Source organism: Mya arenaria, chromosome 12 (genome assembly GCF_026914265.1).
Source record: "Mya arenaria isolate MELC-2E11 chromosome 12, ASM2691426v1".
Classification (NCBI taxonomy): domain Eukaryota; kingdom Metazoa; phylum Mollusca; class Bivalvia; order Myida; family Myidae; genus Mya; species Mya arenaria.
In genome coordinates this window covers 25,537,074-25,558,107 of record NC_069133.1, presented here as the reverse complement: position 1 = coordinate 25,558,107, position 21,034 = coordinate 25,537,074, and the positions used below count along the sequence as shown (strand labels likewise).

The window sequence follows — 21,034 nt, the reverse complement described above, 5'->3', positions numbered from 1 at the left end:
TATTATTTTCAGAGTTCAGAGTTTTGAATATAAGCCGAACTGTATAATTGTAAAAAAAAAAACACTGGCGGAATAAAGTTGTATAAAGTGTGGTCAAATTTCGTTGGCATTCACTTGTGTCAGGACATTGTTGGATCTAACTGTGTAACATATGAAGAAGCGAGAAAGAAGGATTAAAATTCATTTGCGTTAGCATCATTTGTGATTTACAAAGTACATGTAGTTAAAAAATAACATAAATCAAAGAACCTTGCCTTGGAAATGAGTCTTCTGCCCCAGTCCCCGAGGGTGGGGCGGTCCCCGCGTTTAAAGGCAAAATGGCTGTCCAACACCATGGCTTATCAGTACGGCAACAACGGAGCGAAGAAGAGCGAGATTATCGTGCTCACAAATGACCTTGACCAGTACTTGCAGGACATGTTTCAGAGTATTGACACCAAGGGACGTGGTAAAATATCAGCCGAGGAGTTTTACCTCTTGTGTGATGTCCTGAATCTCAAGGACACGGACGGTGGCCTGAAGCAAGTGAGTGACCTCTCTTTCAAAGACTTTCACGACCGCCTGTGTGAACATTTCGCCTGTTACGGAGACTACATAGGGTTTCTTGTGAATCAGACGTTTCGAGCTAAAAACAATAACAACAATAATCCAATTGGAAAAGAAACCAACTCAACTATACCGGACTGTACAAGGAGGTCGTCGTTCCAAAAGCAGATGGCCACGTCCAAGAGCCACCAGTGCATCCATGACGCGGAACTGTTCAAGAACTGGGACAAGCTGCGGTTGGCGGGCTTCCGGTTGAGCGAGATGCGTGAACACATTGACCACCTGCTGTACGAAGTCACGTTCCATAAAGAGGAGTCTCAGACTCTCAGGGAAATCATTGAGGATCTCAGGTAGGCGTGGACGTGTGGGCCAGCAGGGCCGTTGGGGGACTGGGGGTAGGGTTGCGTACACTGGCCGGCTTATAGGGGCTGAGGTCAGAGGCGGATCCAGGATTCGGCGTAACTTAGGGGCGTAACCTTTTGACTTGCATCCCTCCCGCAGAAACAAAATGTATTTGGTTAAAAATGATGGGGGGGGGGGTGTCCTCCAAGTAAAGTTTAACAATATTTAGTCTGAAAATGGTGCTAATTGAAGTGTAAACACGCGCACTTGGTAATTTGCATAGAGTACTGACAAGTGAGAATGAACTTGTTCCGTGGCAAACTTCTGTCATGTGCTAGTCACAGAACCTCACGTAAATATATAAGATTTCCCAGAGACTCCTTTGTGTATACGTTATTTCAATTTGTGAGTGAAAAACGTTTTGTCGTTAAGTGTTGATCAAAACAAATTTAATAATTCTTAGTATAGATATTCTCTTGAAAACCCATTCCAATGTCTGAAAGGTCTGAAAAAAATGCTATCACTACCTTGGTTAACTATAAATCTTTTTGAAGCTATTATTTTTGACATCGGATAAAACATAAAAAGTAGAGTTTGTCTGAGAAATCATTATTTACGACCTTAATCAATGCATTTAAAGCATGAGACAATCAGGCGCGTAGCTGCCTATACGCGAGTACGCGGCTGAATCCAAATGATTCTGACATAAAAAATCAACCAAAGTTGCAGTATACGTACTTGACTACATGATCTTAACACTTTCCATTTTCCAGTACTAAATAAAGCACCCCAGAACGCCCAAAATGCACCATGGTTTTCATTTTTTTCCGAGGGGGCATGCCCCCGGACTCCCTAGCACAAATATGAATCCCCATGAATAGAGAGCTAGCTACGCCCCTGTGAGTTTACGGCATAAAAATAATACAGTCTTTGAAAGAGACGTGAATCATCCGACATCACTGCCATATGAATGTAAGGTCAGGGTCCTAGAAAGTAGAATGTCCCATTATTTTTGATATATCAATATTTAAGAATTTGTTTTACCCCACTGATGTTCATATGACATTATAAGGACCGGCCAGTCAGTCGCCGAAAGTTCGGGGGGGGGGGGGAAGACTGAATGGCCGGTTCTTATAATGCCACATGGCCCGAAGTGGTGTGTAAATATTGTATATATAACTATGGGATATACGGGCCAAAGAAAACCATATCGAAAACCGAATAAGGTGTCCTGCGCCCCGTATATCCCATATCGGGTCACCTACTAACCCCGTAACGTATATATCACGTCGACAACCTGTTCACATGTATAAATGTTTCGTTTATTCATCGGAATCGGAGAAAAAGACGCCATTTTGGAATGATATAAATTTGGTGACCCAATATGGAAAAATATGGGGTCACCAAGTGACCAGTTCTGGACCAATGGCGTTGCGTCATTTACGTTGGAGGCGCGATATAAGTAAATAACCGCAGAATGTGCGACTATTCTTAGCAGTTTGCAACACATACCTGCATTACGAGACAGACCGCATATTACTATACACGGAGAGATTATGGTCACACACCACTTAAAGTAAATTTCCTATAAATTTATTTAGTCAATTGACCAATTTGCATGCAAGATAACACGGATTTCTAGTGCTTCACGACCACCAACATAATAAGGCACGTAACAATGAGTAGGCACTTCCGAATTGGTGTGATTTGCCAAGTTTTCAAGTCCCAATTTTTTTATACTCTTGGCCCACATGGGCATGAAAGGTAACAAAACATGTATCAAAACATACAACAGCAAGAAAAATAGAAATATGAAGATGAACAGCAAAAACAAACAAACATATCAGCATATCATAAAACATTTTTGTTTTTTTTAGAATAAAACTAAGGAAGATGATTCAAATAAAATTCAGCATTATTATTTTTGCAAAGAGTGCTACCTTTATCAATGTATTTTTATCAGTACTAGACAATGAATTTATATAGTTCAAAATGTTTGCATATCTATAGAAGTTATGACTAACATATTTACGTCTTTCATAAATAAAGTGATTAATTTTAAAAATATAATTAAATTCGTCTCCTAATTCTTGTCTATCACACAGTATACAAAGTCTTTTTTCTCTTTCAATGCCATAGAAACGACCCTTTTCTATAGGTAAATTAAAATTAAGGCATATAAATTTACAAAGAGCAATAGCCATGTTTTTTGGCAAACATTGCAGATAGTTCTCCAGTTTCATTTCAATTTTATAAATTCTAAAGTTCAAACATTTAGGAGAATCATAAACACTGCTATGCCAATTTTGTAGATATTTATTATAAAATGCAGATGTCACTTTATTCTTAAAATAATTTAAATTAGGTATACTGTGCAGAATCCAATACTCTGAACATCCAATGCTATCTAGAATATTTTTGATTTTGGCAATCCATTCACAATGTAGAATACCCTTTTCATGTAAATTATACATAGTTCGATACAAAATTGAACTAATTCTATCTTGATTACCACTGACTAATCTACCCCAAAATTCAACATACTGGAATAAACTTTGTTTTCAATAGGACAAGCTCCCAACTCACCCAACACCATAAAGGTGGGGGTGGACATTTTTAATTTTAACATACATTTGTAAAATTTGAGTTGAACTTGAGATATAATAGCAATATTCTCATATCCCCAAACCTCAGACTCATATAATAAAATAGGACTTAACATACTATCAAATAACTGTAGTTGTATATCAACAGGTAAACAAAGTTTCTTAACTTTAGCCAAAATACTAAGCATAGCTTTACATACTTGATCAGTCAAATGTTTCTTTGTTTTGCCAAACTTTCCATTATAATTGAACATTACACTAAGATAACTAAAATCATCTACCGCCTTTAATAGAGCATTGTTAAAGTAAAAAAACAGGCTTATTTCTCATTATACCACGTGAAAAAATTACAACTTAAGTCTTATCAGTATTAATATGCAACTGCCATAAAACACAATAATCTTGAATACAATTAAGCGCCTATTCAAGAGCAGTTTGACTTTCAGCAAAAACAACAGTATCATCTGCATACAAAAGTAAATATAACTTAAAAAATACATCACCATCATTATCACTCAACTGTTCATGAATTTGACTAGAAAGAAAGTTAACACCCTCACACTGACTAGACATATACGAGACTAACTTATTCAGAAATATAGAAAACAATTCAGGGGACAGAGTTCCCCTTGCCGGACACCTATTACACTTCAAAATGTATCAGATAACTTTAACACATGACTTAGCTTTTGCATAAATATTATATATTACTCTAAGAACATTACCATCAATATTATGGCTTAACAATTTTCTCCAAAGTGCAGTTCTATCGATGCTATCAAAAGCTTTTCTATAATCAACAAAAGCACAGTACAGTCTCTTACGTTAAGACAAATAAAAATCAACATTTTCATGGAAAAAATATGATCAATAGTACCATAACTTTTACGAAAACCTGCATGTTCCTCTGCTAATAAACCACTGTCTTCTAGAAAGAAAACAATTCTGTTATTTAATACTGAAGTTAAAAGCTTTCCCAAACAACTTGAATTGTAATACCTCTATAATTATCTGGATTATTTACATCACCTTTGTTTTTGTAAATCGGTAAAATCACTCCAGTACACCAGAGAGCAGGCACTTCCCCTGATTCAAGAAAACTATTAAATAATTTACAATATATTGGTAACAATGCATATTTAGAGTACTTGATGTAATCATTTAAAAGATCATCCTATTTAAGGTGAACATGCCTTATTGTTTTTCAACAATTTAATAACTTTATTAATTTCAGCAATTGAAAATGACTGGTTTAAAGCATCATTAAAATCAGAGACTGAATTAATATCAAATATATCAACATCATTCAGCTTTTGAAAATGTTTAAAGAAAGCTTCCATTGAAACCTTATTAAGGACTTCTTTACGTTCCCCAGAATATGTATTAAGAAGACACCAATATTCCTTAGGTTTACTATACCTAAGATTCTTCAATTTCTGAGCTATACAATCATGGTAATCTTTAAATTTAGAATTTAAAACCTTTTTATAATCTTTACTATGATTTTTCAAGCTTACACAATTATTATGTGAGCGAAAACGTCTATATTTTTGTTTTGAACCATAAGATTATTTTGTTTAGCCTTACATTCATTATCAAACCATGGTTTATTCTTACTTTTAAAAATATTTTGTTTCTTTTTAACTTAGAACAATTTACATTTATCATCTGCTTCAGTAAATATTTTTCCTGTTTTCGTAGTAATAGCATTAATCAAATCTGATGTACAAGGGTCGTCTACTTGGATCCTGTCAATAATCACAGCTGTTAAACACTTTCTTGATCTATTTAATTATTAAATCATTCAAACAATCAGGATTCCAAGTAGCTGTGACATTATTGGCGTCATCGCCAATATCATTAGAAATATCTTCAACAACACGAAATGGTGCAAGCTCCCTTATTATAATCAAACGCATTCGGAACATCTCGGCCATTTTCCATCGAAAACAACGTCGGACGTGTATTGATTGTTTCCAATATATTGCCAATTTATTACGCTGATAGACTCCAAAGAGTAAAGTGTTAGATAAATACGCGATCTACTTACAGCATAGTTAATTGTTAAGAATTCTGACACTGTCCTTATTTTCGATGGAAAAGGGCATAGAAGTTCCGATTGTATATGCAGTTGTCCACGAAGCCATATCAGTACCCCAAACCATTTTGTGTACCACAGGACGATGCTACAGGCATCCGACGCTCAGAATATTGGGATGCAGGTGGCCCTGAAGCGTCACCAGCGTGGAGGAGCCGTGGAGTCATCGCTGACTGTCGGGCTAACACCGCCTCGCCTCGGGAGCACCAACAACAGACATTCCTTGCCGCCAGACACCGGTCACCTAGTGTACCAGCCACTCAAAGGTTTGTCACTTTTGTCATTGGACCTACAACTTCATAAGATTCATTTTGAATGTATCGGTTTGTATGGGAAGGTAACATTCCAGTAATATTGCCACAAGGTTTCCAAATACAGTCGAAAATTGCTTTGTCGAACTCACTTATCTCAATGTTCTGGTTATTTCGAACTTTTTATTGAGTTAAGTTGAACAGATTAGGTTATTCGGAAATATCGAATTTCGTTGTCTCGAAGTATTTCTCGACGTCCCAACGTCTCCGATATAGCAAGTTTTGACTGTATGAAGTATGCTTTTGAATTACACCCGTGGCCGTGGCCGCGATCCCACCTTGTTTGCTTAAGAAGCCATACAACAGGATACGTTCGATACTAACATACTGGTGTTTTTATGTGAATGTTTGCAGGCGAGGAGCGGTCGGTGACAGCGCTAGCCCGGGAACTCAGCCATGTACGGGAGCTCCGAGATCGCGAGGTCCGCGAACTCATCTCTTTCAACAACCAACTGCAGGTATCAATCACTCGCGCATTTGTGTAAATATTTAATATATGCATGTGTATATGGTTGCTGATTTCTGCCATTTCGGGTGGGGGGTGTTCGCGGCAAAAGTGCGAAAAAGTGAAGGGGGCGACAATGCGAAAATGTAAAGATGTGGCGGGCGAAAATGCGCCACATAATTATTTTGCATTTTAGAATTTTAACATACGAGTGAACTGTTTCCTGTTTGCATGGTTGTCAGGCCTTAAGGTGATGAGAGAAGTGAATATCAAGTTTAGTTATCTTTAAAAAAAAGCGCATTTCTGTAATTAAATCTCGATTCAGCATGACGTCACGGACCTGTCACGTGAAATATGTCGTCTCGAGGCGGAGAAGAAGCGGCAGGCAGGTCAGCTCGACCTAATTGTGAAGACGTATACATGCTGCCGGGAGCTGTTTGCCGTCTGCGTGGACAGTCTGCGCGAGGTTGAGTCCTCCGACGCCACTTCCGGCCTACCATCACCGTCCCCGCTCCGCACGCCCAGTCGCCAGAGGACGTTCTCGTTCTCTGGGTGAGCATTGCCGTTAGGAATTTACATGTTTATCAATATTTTCTTTAATACATTTTTTTTATTAATTTTCAAATAAAAACTGATGTCATTAAAAACTGTTGTAATGTAAAAAGTAAAGTACGAACGCTATGAAGATGATTTTTGAAAAACAAGAATCGTTGCAAAATCGTTATATTTATCATGTTTTCTGCTTTGGTTACATTCAAAGAAATTCTCTCATCATCTCTGTGATAAAAAACAACAACTTCGTTTTAATTAGAACGATAAAGATAAAAATGAATAACTTAAAGCCATCTTTCAGAGCACGGGATAAGAGTTCCTCCGACAGCCATCAAACCCCAGCCACATCAACAGGTGGGCCATTATAGATTTCTCCACGGATCTTAAGAAAAAATTATCAACTCCGTTATTTACGATCAGACGTCTTTTGTTTACGTTAGAACCAAGGTTATCCGACGTTTACTACTGATTCTACAAGTTTAACACATTTTCATGAATCATACATTTGATCCATATAATTTCACCAAAAAAATCATTTTTAGGTGTCAAATTTTGAGCAGATGTTTCATTTTTACCTGTAAATCATAATCTCGACGCTTGTCAGATGGTAATCTAATATTCATCTGGAAACACGTTACACAGATAAGGCCGGCGCACCCCTTTGCGATATTGCGGCAGACGACAGTTCTCCACCGGAAGTGGTTTTGATAAGGAGGCTGGAGCACGAGATAGCCGCGCAGCTGGAGGAACTGAACTCGCAGCATCAGGTCCGGGCTTATTGTAGAAATAAACGTAGAAAGAAATTATGGAAATAAACTTGTTGTCTTTGTATGAATACATTTGCTTTTAAGTATTTATCTGCAACATAAACAAACTACTTAATATTTAGAAACAAACCGATAAAAGAATCATTCATGTTTGCGGTTTTTTTCTGAGAATCAATGATAATCGAGAGATAATCAGAATCGAGAAAAAAATCTTCATTAATATTACGTAGATCGATTCTGACGAATGCACGAACAAACACCAAATAAGTAAGTGTCCAATTTGAAAATTGAGCGGGCTACATCGGCCGCCGCTCTGTTTTTTCTGCTGATCGCCAAAATTGAACCCGAACATATAAATTGTGACAAGAGACAAAAACTACTTATCATTTGCACATTTTATTAAAAATACAAGTAACTGTCAACGAAAGGGCGCGATGAGAAAGATTAAAAGTATCTTCCATGGGCGAGAGTGTAAAATAGGTTAATTCTGACCCAAGCGTAGGGTGTTTTGCGGAAACGAGGTTTACCGAGTTTCCGCAAAACACCCTGCGCGAGGGTCGGGATGAACCTATCTTACACGAGCGGCTATGGTAGATGTTTTTTCTCCCACCTCAGTTAAACAAAATTAAGTAAAAATGTTTTTTTTTGCTGGAACTCTTTTGTGCTTAGTGGAAATAATTGCGTATGGATATGCGATAGCACGTGGTTGTCATGGATATGCGCGCAGTGATCCAGTTAATGTTAATAGTCAAATCGGTCTTTTTAAATAGTTCTAAAGAAAATGAAGCATTATTTCTTGAATGGTGCGTGAAAACTGTTTAATGGTGACATTTGAAGCGAGAAATAATTAATTAGCGTTCTAAATATTACCATAAGACAAGATTTCCATGATGCTACTGACGACAGTCTTCAACAAGGGAGGTAATTACAATGTGGTGACCTTTAAAAAGGAGTTCCATACGGGCATTTTATCTTCGCCCTTGGGCAAGATAAGAATATCTAGCATGGTTGAATTATTGGATCTACTTATCTGAGGTGGGAGAAAATCAGAATCGAGAAAAAAAATCATTAATTTTACGTCGATCGATTCTGACGAATTCACGTGTCTAATTTGAAAGGTCACAGAAAATTGAGCGGGCGACCTCGGCCACTGCTCTAGTTCTTTTCTGTATATCGCCAACATTGAACTCGAACATATGCATTGTGACAGAGACAAAAACAACTTATTTGTTTTAATATTTTGTTAAAAATACTAGTAACTGTCGACGAAAGGGCGGGGATGGAAAGAAATTGTTTTGTAAGAACATATTTTACAATACAACCTACATTTTCAACCAATGAGATTGCAGACGGACAACCATTAAGTAGTAGACTTAATCATTTAGAATTTTCAACGTTCGCGCGTGTTTAAAGGTCCGCCCTCTGCCAATACATCATCCGATACACACTCCCTGCGTCAGATTTTGCGTCGACAATGTATCCGCCAATGAGGTTGTATTCTAAGTCAATTTGATGACATGAAGTGAATTCTTAATGATTAAGAAGGACTCGTTCGCTACGCTCACTACACCCATTCTTAATCAGTAAGATTTCACTTCATGCCATCTATTACTTATTTTCAGAGAAGATTCATATGCAAAGTATACAAAATAAACAATCCAAGGATTGGGCTTGAATATGATAAGCAACTTAATAGGAGAGCCCTTTTGACGAAATTGTTTGACCAAATAGTTCGCATCAGCAACACGTACATATCTAAATAAGATAAGACTTTGTTGACATCATGACTAATAATCTGCCATTACAGGAGGCGTTTAGGGTGGAGCAGGAGCTGTCGCTGTGCCGGCGCCACCTGCAAACGGCCAACTTCCAGGTGGAGGCGTTGGAGACGGAGTGTGGACGCCTCCTCGCGCTCGAGGACCAGTTGGTCAGCGTCTTCCGCTTTCTGCAGAAGGGCCGCTCGCAGTGCCTGAGCCGGAAGACGCTTGGACAGCTGCTCCTTGACGTCATAGACTCGAGCTTCGGTGGCGAGGACCAAGGTGAGGGTGTCATCGACTGCCCAGCATGTTAGCTTGTATTTAAAGCTGCACTCTCACAGATTGACAGTTTTGACTTTCGGAATCAGCTGATTTTGGCATCGTGCCTTCAATTCAGTCATATTAAATAACTCACAAAAAGAGCATTTCTCAATTGTTTGGAAAATTGCCGATATTTACATTTCTCTGGAAGCATTAGTAACGCTTATGGCCATAAAACATCAATTTTCGATCATGAATATGCAAAACTGCGATCTGATCTTTTGTCAGAAGTCTTATATCACTGATTTCCAGACATTTACTCAAAAAATGCTTCAATCTATTCAAGGCTAAAGAAAAAAAGTCAATTTAGTTGAAAAATCAAAAAGTTGTCAAAGCGGTCAATTTGTAAAAGTGCAGCTATAATTGGAACGTCAGTTACAATTTACATGTATAGATATTATTTTAAACTTCTTATGGTCCTTTATGCAATAGGACCTGTGTTGAGGGGCTACCCGATCCTACCTGGCAAAACCCATTGACACTAGAAGGTGTTTTTCGACCCACGATAAAAACAAAAACAAATGTGTTTTCCTATTTTTATTTGCTGTTGACATTTTTGTCGATTTCAATCATACCGAAAACAGGCGTCTGGCTCATTTTTTGTTCATAAAATGTTGATTAATTTCATTTTGAGTACATATATTGTGAAAACAACACATCGGAATATATATAATGCCTTTGATATACAAGAAAGAGGAAAGCGGCCAATTCATACGAAATTTTGAAGTGGATTTAAATTTGAAGGCTGATATGGTTGTTCCTAAAATCATGCGTTTGACATTTTGTGGTATTTCGGAATGGAATTGTATCATCTATACACAAAAGCATAAACTCACTTAAATATTTCTGTGTGAAGTGCTGTTTACACGGCGACACATTGAAGAATTTGCTGTACAGTTTCCGACTACAGAAAAAGACGAGAATAGGACATTGATTTTGTCTTGTTTGTCTTAAGACAATATAGTTATACCAATATATCGCATTCCATTTCAAAGGGCATTGACTTCTCTTTTCATGCCACCTAGTTAGAAATTTGAAAAAAGGCCTCTACCGTGAAATTCGGTAAAGTTTGAGTTACATACATGTACTTTATTTTCTTTCTTGTATAGGCACTAAATACCTTCAGATGTGTTGTTTACCTCCTTATATGTACCCAAAATGAAATTAATGAACATTTTTGAAACAAACAATGAGCCAGACGCCTCTGGTATCAAAATGTCAATGTCATTGCGTCATCTTGTATTGCTGTTTTAATTGGCTTAAAAAGTTATTCCAACCGTACCTATCATATTTGAGACCGTTTTCCAAAACTCAGATTGATTTTTTCGGCCTAGGTAAAAAAATGGTTTAATTTTGTTTATAGAGAACTTCAAAGTGTATTTAAACTTTTCAATAGATATAGGCGAAACGCATGGCTCTTTGGTTCATGTAGGTATTCGTATACAAATTTGTAATAAGATGGTAATTATATGCTTGTTCATTCAACCCTTTATAAACTGTCTGGGTTCTGTTTTGATAAAGGATTTTAGTCTTAACTTCAATAATCTTAAATCTATATAAATCTAACGTTATAAACGTCACACATTCATTGTCTTATTTTCTTAATTTCGTGTTATTGTCAATACTGGCTGAAGTTCAATTCACTCAACTATGTAGCAAAATAATAAAATTTTGACTCTAAGATAATTTTCATTTACGGCTTAGTAGTGGTTATATTATGTTCTTACAAAATGAATGTTTTGATGCGAAGTAGTCGCATAACAAATGAGTTTGTGTAAGTGCATACTAACAAAAGTTAAGTTGTTTAATGCTCTACATAATATTTTGTTACCCACTAACTGGGGCAGCCACGTATTTTATCTATCGCTTCGCCTGATTTAAATCAATAACGGCATGTTGCCGACTTTCTGAAATAAATGTATAATAGAAAAACTTGAATAATTCTGCCTTCTAATTTTTCAAAATATAATGATGATCCTTTGGGTCGGATATCTTCATTTAAAGGGCCCAAATTGTCTGTTCTTATGATAAATAAGCAAAACAAACAAACCCCAGATTGTCCAAGTGTAAGGAAATGGTGGTAATACCGTAAGAATGTCTGTTTACATACCCTCGCTTCTCTCCCTTGCAGACATGACGGCGGACCAGTTTATTCGGATCCTACAGAAAACGCTGTCCGACTGTCCACTCTTCCTCCTTGCCACGTGATTCGCGGTTGCCATGGAAACACACTTCAAGCTGACCAGGACAACCATGTTGCCTTTCGTTTCCTTACAATGGACAGTATACGTTCTGTTGACGCAAGATTTCGTTACAATTATAATTGTTGTATCTCTGTATAGTATCTAAAAATTACGTTCATATTAATCTATGAACATCATTAGTCGGCGCCCAGAAGGGCGCCGACTATATTTGATATTACTTAAGAAATATTCCAACTTAGGGACTAGTTCATAAATTGCAGAACAATGCTTTCAATGGTTTCCACGTTGCATAATAAAATATAAAGTTTAGTTTGTTTTATAAAACTTTACACTTTAATTGATAATGAAACCTTGAATTATAATAGCCCTGCTTATCGTTTTGATTTTAAATACCAACTCAACAACTCGGCCATCTCCGAGATAGATACAGGCCGAGGTGTTCCGATTGATATAGATGAAGGTTACATGGTACTATTAAAATATCCTTTATGTCTGTAAACCTCATACGCAGTAATCTCCCTTGGTGACAGCAAAAATGCCGAGTTTTGAAAAATTAACCTTGAGCTTATTTGTTTGTTTTGAAAATGTCATTCGAAAGAATGAACTCCAGATAATTTCCCTTTGATATATAGTATTTTTATCCCCATTCTATATACTCATATGAGTGAAATGTGTTACATAAACTTGTACAAAATATAAAGCAAGGAATTCACATAACATGCCGGTACAAATAAAAGGTGAATTTCATGATATTGAAATCTATGTATAAGACCATTGACTCTATTTCATCCGAAGAAACGTATGTATATTTTTGTTATTATTCAGTTTTAACCGGAGGATTAGCTTGGGGAAAAAATAACCATAATGTCCTTCGAGCATATATACACCCAACATAAAACAAAATGTTATCATTGAAATAATAACCATTTTTGGTTATCTGCATGCACGTTTCTCTTCTAATTACATTGCGCCGACTTGATGCTATGCATTTTCTTGTTATATACTGTATGCTTATATCGATTAGCGTGGGCAGTGGCGGCTTCAGGAATTCATAAGTGTGTGTGTGTGTGGGGGGGGGGGGGGCACGACCGTCAAAGCCCTTCAAAATCTTATTTTACCGAGGTATTCGAATGGCACGTATAAAATCGTTGAAAATGTTCAACCTTACATTCAAGAATGCCTTTAAACATCTTATAATGTGGACATTCTTATAAAGTAAAACTTCATTCATAAGCCCCGTAAACTCAATTCTCAGGCCGACTTGGGGTGGGGGCATTGACCCTTGCCCACGCCTCCGCTAGTGCCGCCACTGTTGGGTTATTGTATATTATTGTTTATCTTTGAAATAAAATATGTATTGGTATTATCTTGATAAATAAAATACAAACTATACTTAGTATTATGTTACATATACGTAGTATGTTCAGGTAAACCGTTTGCAGGTGAGGTGAAATACTTTTCTCAGGTCATTTCAAGGTTACGAGCTTTTGTGTGAGATGAAGTCGTCAAAGAGTTGTGGAAACTTTGATGTTTATTTAATGAAAGTAGTATTTAAATAAGAATTGGGAAGGATTATTAACAGATATTTAAAAGGCTAGATTGATGTTCAAATATTTATTATGAAAAACACAAACAAACAGTGAAATATCCGGGGGTGGGGGGTGTAAAACAAAACAGTGTGGAACAATGTACTTTTTATAAAAAACAACAACAACACCTATCAGAATTTGAATGACAGTTTTCAACTATTGTTGGTTTTAAATTACTCCCTGTACCTGTTATACCTTCCCAAATGTTACCCCTGTGTAACCTCCGTTAATACGGATGTTGGGTAGCAGTCAATTGTTTGGTGAGCATTGGATTGTTGATCGTACGATGCGAATCGGGGATGGCAAATTTCTATGTATAAGGCATTAAAGGTAAATTTCGGCAATATCTGTCTCTAAAAAATCTGAAGCTATTGTTTTTGTTGAACAAGTACTGTGTTCCGACTGTTTCTTAAATAGAGCCAATTTTAATTCGAAACTGTGCTAGACACACCCTCAATTTCAAATCTGATTTAGGTTACACACCACCATTGTCATTTCCTCTATAATTCACTGTGAAATGATTATTTTAAGAGAACATTTAAAGGCATTTCGAGCGAATGCAGACTATGATAAACATATATATTCTTAAAGTACAAGCTTTTAAGTACCTTTTAAGCCAATAAAAAAGGGGGTGAAGTTATTCCTATGAAAAATCTCTCCACTTGAAAAACAAACTCTAAAAATTGCACAGTCCGCCATGACAGTTCTTCCAAAATGACCTTTCAACTATATGGCAGCAGTTTATGCTTAAATCTCTATTCTAAATGATAAATCAAGCAATAATAGATACTCAAGGTATAAAAGTTTCAGGAATAATGATATTTTTGATTTACAGTGTATTGAGCATGTAAAAACATGTCTATCAGTCATAAAAACATATTTTTTATTGAGAATTTTCCACACAACGTAAGTACATATGACGCAATGGTGACGTCATACCTGAAGCTAAGCTTTAAACCTGATGTCTGCAAGCCGGTGTTAATCAATCTCCAATGCAGTATTCTCCATTAACAAACATCGTGTTATGATTGATGATTAAAAAAAGAAATAATTTACAATAACTAAACAAAGCCCCCATTTCGCGAAAGTTTAAAGCTGCATTCTCACAGATTTACCGTTTTGACCACTTTTTTTATTTTTTGTCTTGACAAGAGCAAATTTTTGCGTGTAATAATATCTGCATACCAGTGATAAAAGATTGCAGACAAAAGATCAGAACGCAGATTTTCATATTTCCGTTCGAAAATTTAGGTTTTATGGCTTAAACCATATCTAACGGTTTAAGAAAAATGCTTAAAACATCAATTTTTGAACTTTTCTAAGAGTTTTTGGCTTAAAATACTGCAATAATCTTTATTATAATCAAGATCAATCATTTATCATTTATAAAAAAATCAAATTGTATTTTGGCATGTCGAACTTAGCTACTTAAAGCTGCACTCGCACAGATATACCATTTTTTCAAACTTAAAAAAAAAAAAATGTTACAAACGGTTTAAGAAAAAATGGCTAAAACATCATTTTTTTAAATTTAAATATAAAAATCTGTGATAGAAGTTTTTCAGCAGTCTTACATAACTGGTTCCCATGGATTTTCGCAAAATTGACTCGTTACAGGACAAAAAATAAAAAAAAGATGTCAAAGCGTTCAATCTGTGAGAGTGCAGCTTTAAGGCTGTAAGACTTAATTTTGGTTTTATCATGTTGTTAAGGTTCAAATTAGAAAAACACCCCTTTGCAGATAATACATTTGTACAGGTTTTGGTGGCGGCGTGGGGTACGCGGCTATCATGGCTGTTGTCGGCTTCAACTTTCGGCGCTGGAAGAATACGGTTCTTGGGATCGCCATTTCCGGTGTCGGTGTCGGCACGTGCATCCTATCCCCTGTCATGGAAATTGTGCGCGGTTTCTATGGAAAAGCCGGATGTTTCATAATTCTCGCCTGCATCGGTGTCCACAAGTGCTTGTTCGCGGTGCTCTGTAGACCGTCAAGGTTGGAGCTGGCGAGACAGGAATCCCTGAAAAACGAAAACCAAGTGCATTTATCAAACTCTATGCAACTGTATTTTCCAACAAATTAATAATATGTTTCTCGCTCAGTTTAATGTTGTTCAGTGTAGATACATATATGATATTTCTTCACCTTCCGACATTCGCCATTTCACGGGGCAGCTCCCGTATGACCGCGTCTTTCCTGCTGCCCGCTTGTGGGTTGTCGACCATATTTGCACGTCTGTTAACAACGCTCCTATCCGAACGAAAGAACGTTGACGGAATGGTGTTGTTTACCGGCTCATTTGGACTTTTAGCATTAGCGACGTTTTTGTTTCCAATTTACTCCCGTACTTTCCCGGGGCTAGTGATATTCTTGGTGATACTGGGTGCATATTTCGGCGGTTGCTACGCAGTCATGAACAGTATCAATATCCATCTCGTCTGCGTCAAGTACCTCTCTATAGCTACCGGCATGGAGCTCGTGTTCAGCGCCGTCGGCACTGCCATCGGACCCGTCATAACAGGTGCGCACGGGTGTTAAACTGTTTAAAACAAACGTAAATGATATAGTGACAATTCTATTCTTGTACCTCAACGGTTCTCGTACAAATTATTTATGTTGCCATAGCAACAGTCTGGTTGTTCCAATCCTAGTTTGATACACTAAGCGTATTTATATGGCATTATTGTTTTAGCGGCTCCTAAAAGCGAGTAATATGTTTAGCCCTGTCTATGCAGAATAAATTTAAAAAAAAAGTTAACTTGTACGATATAAATGTTCCTCTAAAATAGTCCAAGTTAACGTTTTATGTTCATATAGGAGAACGGGGAAACAAAATATGCCTAAAATGCACCATTTTTGGACTAGAAATTTGCAAAACTTTCGAAGGGAGTGAGCACGCCTAACCCTCTCATACCCTCAGCTAACACTTAGCAAAACAAATAGACTTCTATTCAGGTCCCGACTTCTCGAAACTTCTTAAGCTTATCAGGCTTAAGTAGCTTATTTCAATTACTCAAAACACATACTTAAATTGAATTTTGATCAATGAAAAAATGGTGTATTGTGATAATCATAAAGATAAGTTCTATTTAAAGTGTAAAAACTCTTAAAGAAGTGAATATTACGCAATTTACTGAAAACCAAAAATAATGAGATTAGCTTAATCCTGTTATTAGGGTCTTAAGAAGTTTCGAGAAATTGTGGCCTGATGGATAGGCCCAAGTCAAAAGATAGTCCCTTCAATTCCCTCCCCCCTCTAACGTCAAATCCTGGCTCCGTCACTTGTTTTAATTGATCAAGTTGATGTTAAAAACATTTTTACAGTCGAACCCCGATGGCTCGAACTCACAGGGACCGGCGAAAATACATCGAGTCTCGAAAAATTCGAGCCAAGCAGAAATGCTAACATTCAGTACAAAGAAATCGGTCCTTGGCATCCATTTGAGCCAACCAGGATTTCGAGCCAAACGAGTTCGAACCAACGGGGTTCGACTGTATAATAATTAACATAACTGCACTCTCACATATTATTGACCGTTTTCACTGATTTTATAATTTGATGCCAAAATCGATCAATATGTGATAGCGCAGCTTTTATCTTTATAACATTTGGAAAAACAACAACATTAGTTTGAAATGTTCTGCATTTGATCCTAAAAACAGAAATACAATCAAGGCGTCTCATTTATATCTTACACCAGGGTCCATGGTTACGAACAGTCTCATGTCTGAGTTCAGTCTCCAGTGGCAAAATTGCAAATCTCCATTTCATTTTAACTTTTCTCTACCACCATTATTTGCTGAATGTTATTACTATTTTAAATTGTTCAATGATTGGATTTTATTCTTAAATTACATGGAACAAAGATGATTCTATATAATTCAATTAAAAATGCTTGTCTGAGTCTGAATCTAGAGTCGGACTTGAGACTGTTCGTAACAAAGGCCCCAGAGTTTATTTTTTGACGTCAGTGTTAATGTATGTAATTTGTGTTTAAGGACTGATACTGGACAAGGGCGGGACATTTGAACACGCCTTCATGGTGGCAGGTGAGACTCTAGGAAAACATGCAGACGCATTTTTATTAAAGCTACACTCTCACAGATTTTGATTTTTTTTGTCTTGGAACGAGCCATTTTATTCGAAAATGCATGGAAACCAGTCATATATGACTAGTGACTAAACATAGATTGCAGACTTTTATATTAAGGTTCAAATATTGATGTTTTATACATTTTTCATAAACCGTAAGTAACGCTTTTAGCCATAAAACATTAATTTTCGAACGGAAATATGCAAATCTGCGCTCTGATCTTTTGTCAGCATTCCTATATCATTGGTTTGTAGATATTGACGCAAATAATTACTCTTCCCATGACAAAAATTAAAAAAAAAGTTGTAAAAACAGTAAATCTGTGAGAGTGCAGCTTTAAGAACTTCTTTACAGGTGTCAATCGTTGTTAACTCTTCAATTATGTTGAATGTACATATTTATATAAGTTAAATTATTACAACTGAACAGTTTTCTCAATTCCTGTTGAAAGCTGCACTCTTGCATATTGACCGTTTTGACAACTTCTCAACATTTTTTTTTCTCTTGAAATGAGCTAATATTGATGAATGTCTAGACACCAGTGATGGAAGACTACTGACAAAAAATCAGACCGCAGTTTCTCTTATTTACGGTCAAAAATGATGTTTTATGGCAAAAGGCGTTATTTACGCTTTAAGAAAAAATGAGGTTTTCGGCATAACACATCAATTTTTGAACGTAAATATGAAAAACTGCGATGTGGTTTTTTTGTTAGCAGTCTTATATCACGGTATCCCGGCAGAGATTTACGCAAAAAGTTGCTAATTCAAAGACAGAAAATAAAATTAGTTCATCGGCATAAAACATCAATTATTGAACGTAAATATGAAAAATTGCGATCTGATTTTTGTTAGAAGTCTTATATCACTGGAATACCGGCAGAGATTGACGCAAAATATGGCTCATTCAAGACAAAAAGTAGCAAAAGAAGATAAATCTGTGAGAGTGCAGCTTTAAGATTTGAAATAAGAAGCGATGACGTTTTCGTTGATTCACTGATTTCCATGACTGTCACGTACACGGATGATCATGAAGCATCATTTGTCAGCCGTTATGGTCTTTGAGGGTAATAATTCAAAAGCTTGTCTGTCATGTTATGTCATCATAAAACATTGGCTGGAATCGCGGAGATTTGTTTGCTTTGAGCCTCGCCAGCCGTATCATTATTGTTTATGGACGTCGTTCGTGTAAACTAAGTTCTAACGTGCCTATACATTACAATGGGCGCATGGGAGGAGGTCATATTCTGTCGCTGGAAGAATGTCTTATAATGAACTCACTTCCTTTAATTGTTGATATATTTAGTAGACGTCGTTATTGGTATAATGGAACAGAATACGTCCACTCCTAGGAGTGTTATCATTAAAAGTAATAATAAATCAGTTAAAGTAACCAAAATTATATTTTACACAAACTTGAACATGTATATCATCGATATAATACATTGTCTTAAACATAAAATGAGATTTGACAAAATTCAAAAGTCCCCTATACTATAATAGGTACTTTTACAACTTAAACAGCATTGTTAACTTTAACAAAGTTCTGAACAATCTATCCTTTACCTCTACATTCTAGCATTCGTGATTTTGTTGGGCGCGGCCCTGGGGATGACCACGGTGGTGTTCCAGCCGACCAAGGACTGTCCAGATGTACCGGATGTGGATCTCATCGTCCCGAACAACCGGGAAGTAAACGAAACCACCTCGTCGATGGTCGCCAGCGCTCATAGTCATATCAAGCGAGGAGATGACATTGGAAACGAAAAACAGGAAACGGAAAGGCAGGAATTTACTGCGGAGCAGAAGTCGCTCGTGTGTTCCGGCGCCGCATGTTCCACACCCGACTCTGCGAGGGACAGCGTTTTTATAAGTTCCGAAGAAGTAGACTTTTCTGTGGAGGTTCAAAAACTCCTGAAGGGTGAAGATATCAAGTTTATTGATGAAAATGACTGATATTACGAAACGTTAAGTTACGTATATAAGTTAAGTCGAAGCTCGCTTTGCCGAAATCGTTGATACCTTGGGAAATACTTCGAGGTGATGAACATTCGATAAAACTGAAATACAAAACATGTCTTACTAAACCAAATGCAATCGAAATGTTCGACATAACCAGACCATCGAGATAACAGAGTTCGACATAACGAGTTTCGACTGTAATTATTCTATTAAATTAAATTCTAAACTAAGATGCTCAATGTACGTTTTGGATACTGTATGCACACATGTACATGTATATATACACTGTTTTGTTCACCCGGGAACATTTAAATTATCATGATTATACTATGTATAAAGAATGTATTCCTAAATGATATTATGAACTTTCGATTATTGTCCGATAGGAAGTCCGATTTTCAAACACTAGTAAAAGCATACATCATTTTTAATAACTTTGGATGCTTTGTGGTAAAATGAGTTGAGACTGAGATTGAGATTTTCGAAATAATTGAGATCTGGCTCCAATATCACATAAATACTTCATATTTAGACTCTCACATAAATGTAATAACACACATGCGTTTGGTATTTATAAGTACGACTGGTGTTTTTGCAACATCCTTTCATTTGAATTCAAGTTTTGGCATTGTACTTATTTTAAGAATTCATAGCAATTTTCATCAGCTGATATTTAACTAATATAAAATCAGTAAAAAGTATATTAGTGTTTTTTAATATTATATATAACTTCAAACTTATTTTTATTTTTCTATTTATAAAAAAAGATACAGTCAATACTTGCTATTTCGAAGTCGTTCGGGCCTCGACAATAACTTCGAGACAACGAACATTTGATATAACCGAATAACAAAACACGTCTAACCAAACCAAACACATTCAAAATAAGTTCGACATAGCCAGAACATCGAGATAACAGAGTTCGACATAGCGAGTTTCGACTGTATTATGAGATGTATCCTATATTCAAACATTGAAATTACGTTCCAGCATTTCTACTTGTTCATGCGAATGCCCGAGTTCTACGTTTCATGTTACGTTTTGTACTTTTATAAACCATCTTGCACGTGCAAATGGTGTGTTTTCCGTGCGTGCAATTTGTTATCATGTAAATTTACAAACTGAATGTATGTTGCAAATATAAAATAAATTAAAGAATTATATAAAGTCTGAAAAATCTGTATTTTTCTTATATTTAAATAAAACATAACTTGGAGTCAGATGTGAAGACCTCAGATAATGGGATCGCTTTTGTTTATTCCATTTTACAGAAGTATGGCGTACCATTAAGGTTAAACGTATCCTTTCACAAGTAGTCAAGTATAATTTAGAGGTTTTCCTCTGTTTGATGACAACGACGACAATTATGATGTTGATGATGATGATGATGATGATGGTGGTGGTGGTGGTGGTGGTGGTGGTGGTGATGATGATGATGATGAT

General features: G+C 36.5%; 2 protein-coding genes across 2 annotated transcripts; both read left to right on the top strand.

Moving 5' to 3' along the window:
* On the top strand, positions 1-13,249 carry LOC128212176 (EF-hand and coiled-coil domain-containing protein 1-like). The gene is made up of 8 exons (XM_052917485.1): positions 1-896; positions 5,674-5,858; positions 6,258-6,361; positions 6,674-6,900; positions 7,202-7,254; positions 7,543-7,667; positions 9,475-9,706; positions 11,877-13,249. Exons 1-8 carry the CDS (start codon positions 262-264, stop codon positions 11,951-11,953), a joined length of 1,638 nt encoding a protein of 545 aa, XP_052773445.1. The 5' UTR covers positions 1-261; the 3' UTR covers positions 11,954-13,249.
* Positions 13,250-17,523: 4,274 nt separating this feature from the next.
* On the top strand, positions 17,524-20,759 carry LOC128212302 (uncharacterized). Its single transcript, XM_052917690.1, has 2 exons — positions 17,524-17,586; positions 19,209-20,759. Exons 1-2 carry the CDS (start codon positions 17,577-17,579, stop codon positions 19,583-19,585), a joined length of 387 nt encoding a protein of 128 aa, XP_052773650.1. The 5' UTR covers positions 17,524-17,576; the 3' UTR covers positions 19,586-20,759.
* The last annotated feature ends 275 nt before the right edge of the window (positions 20,760-21,034 follow it).

Bases quoted from the DNA above. Each gene is read 5' to 3' on its own strand.
- LOC128212176 (XM_052917485.1), top strand. From the start codon at position 262: ATGAGTCTTCTGCCCCAGTCCCCGAGGGTGGGGCGGTCCCCGCGTTTA. The intron at 6,362-6,673 runs GTATCAATCACT...ATCTCGATTCAG, and splicing joins CTTTCAACAACCAACTGCAG to CATGACGTCACGGACCTGTC. The intron at 7,668-9,474 runs GTCCGGGCTTAT...CTGCCATTACAG, and splicing joins AACTGAACTCGCAGCATCAG to GAGGCGTTTAGGGTGGAGCA.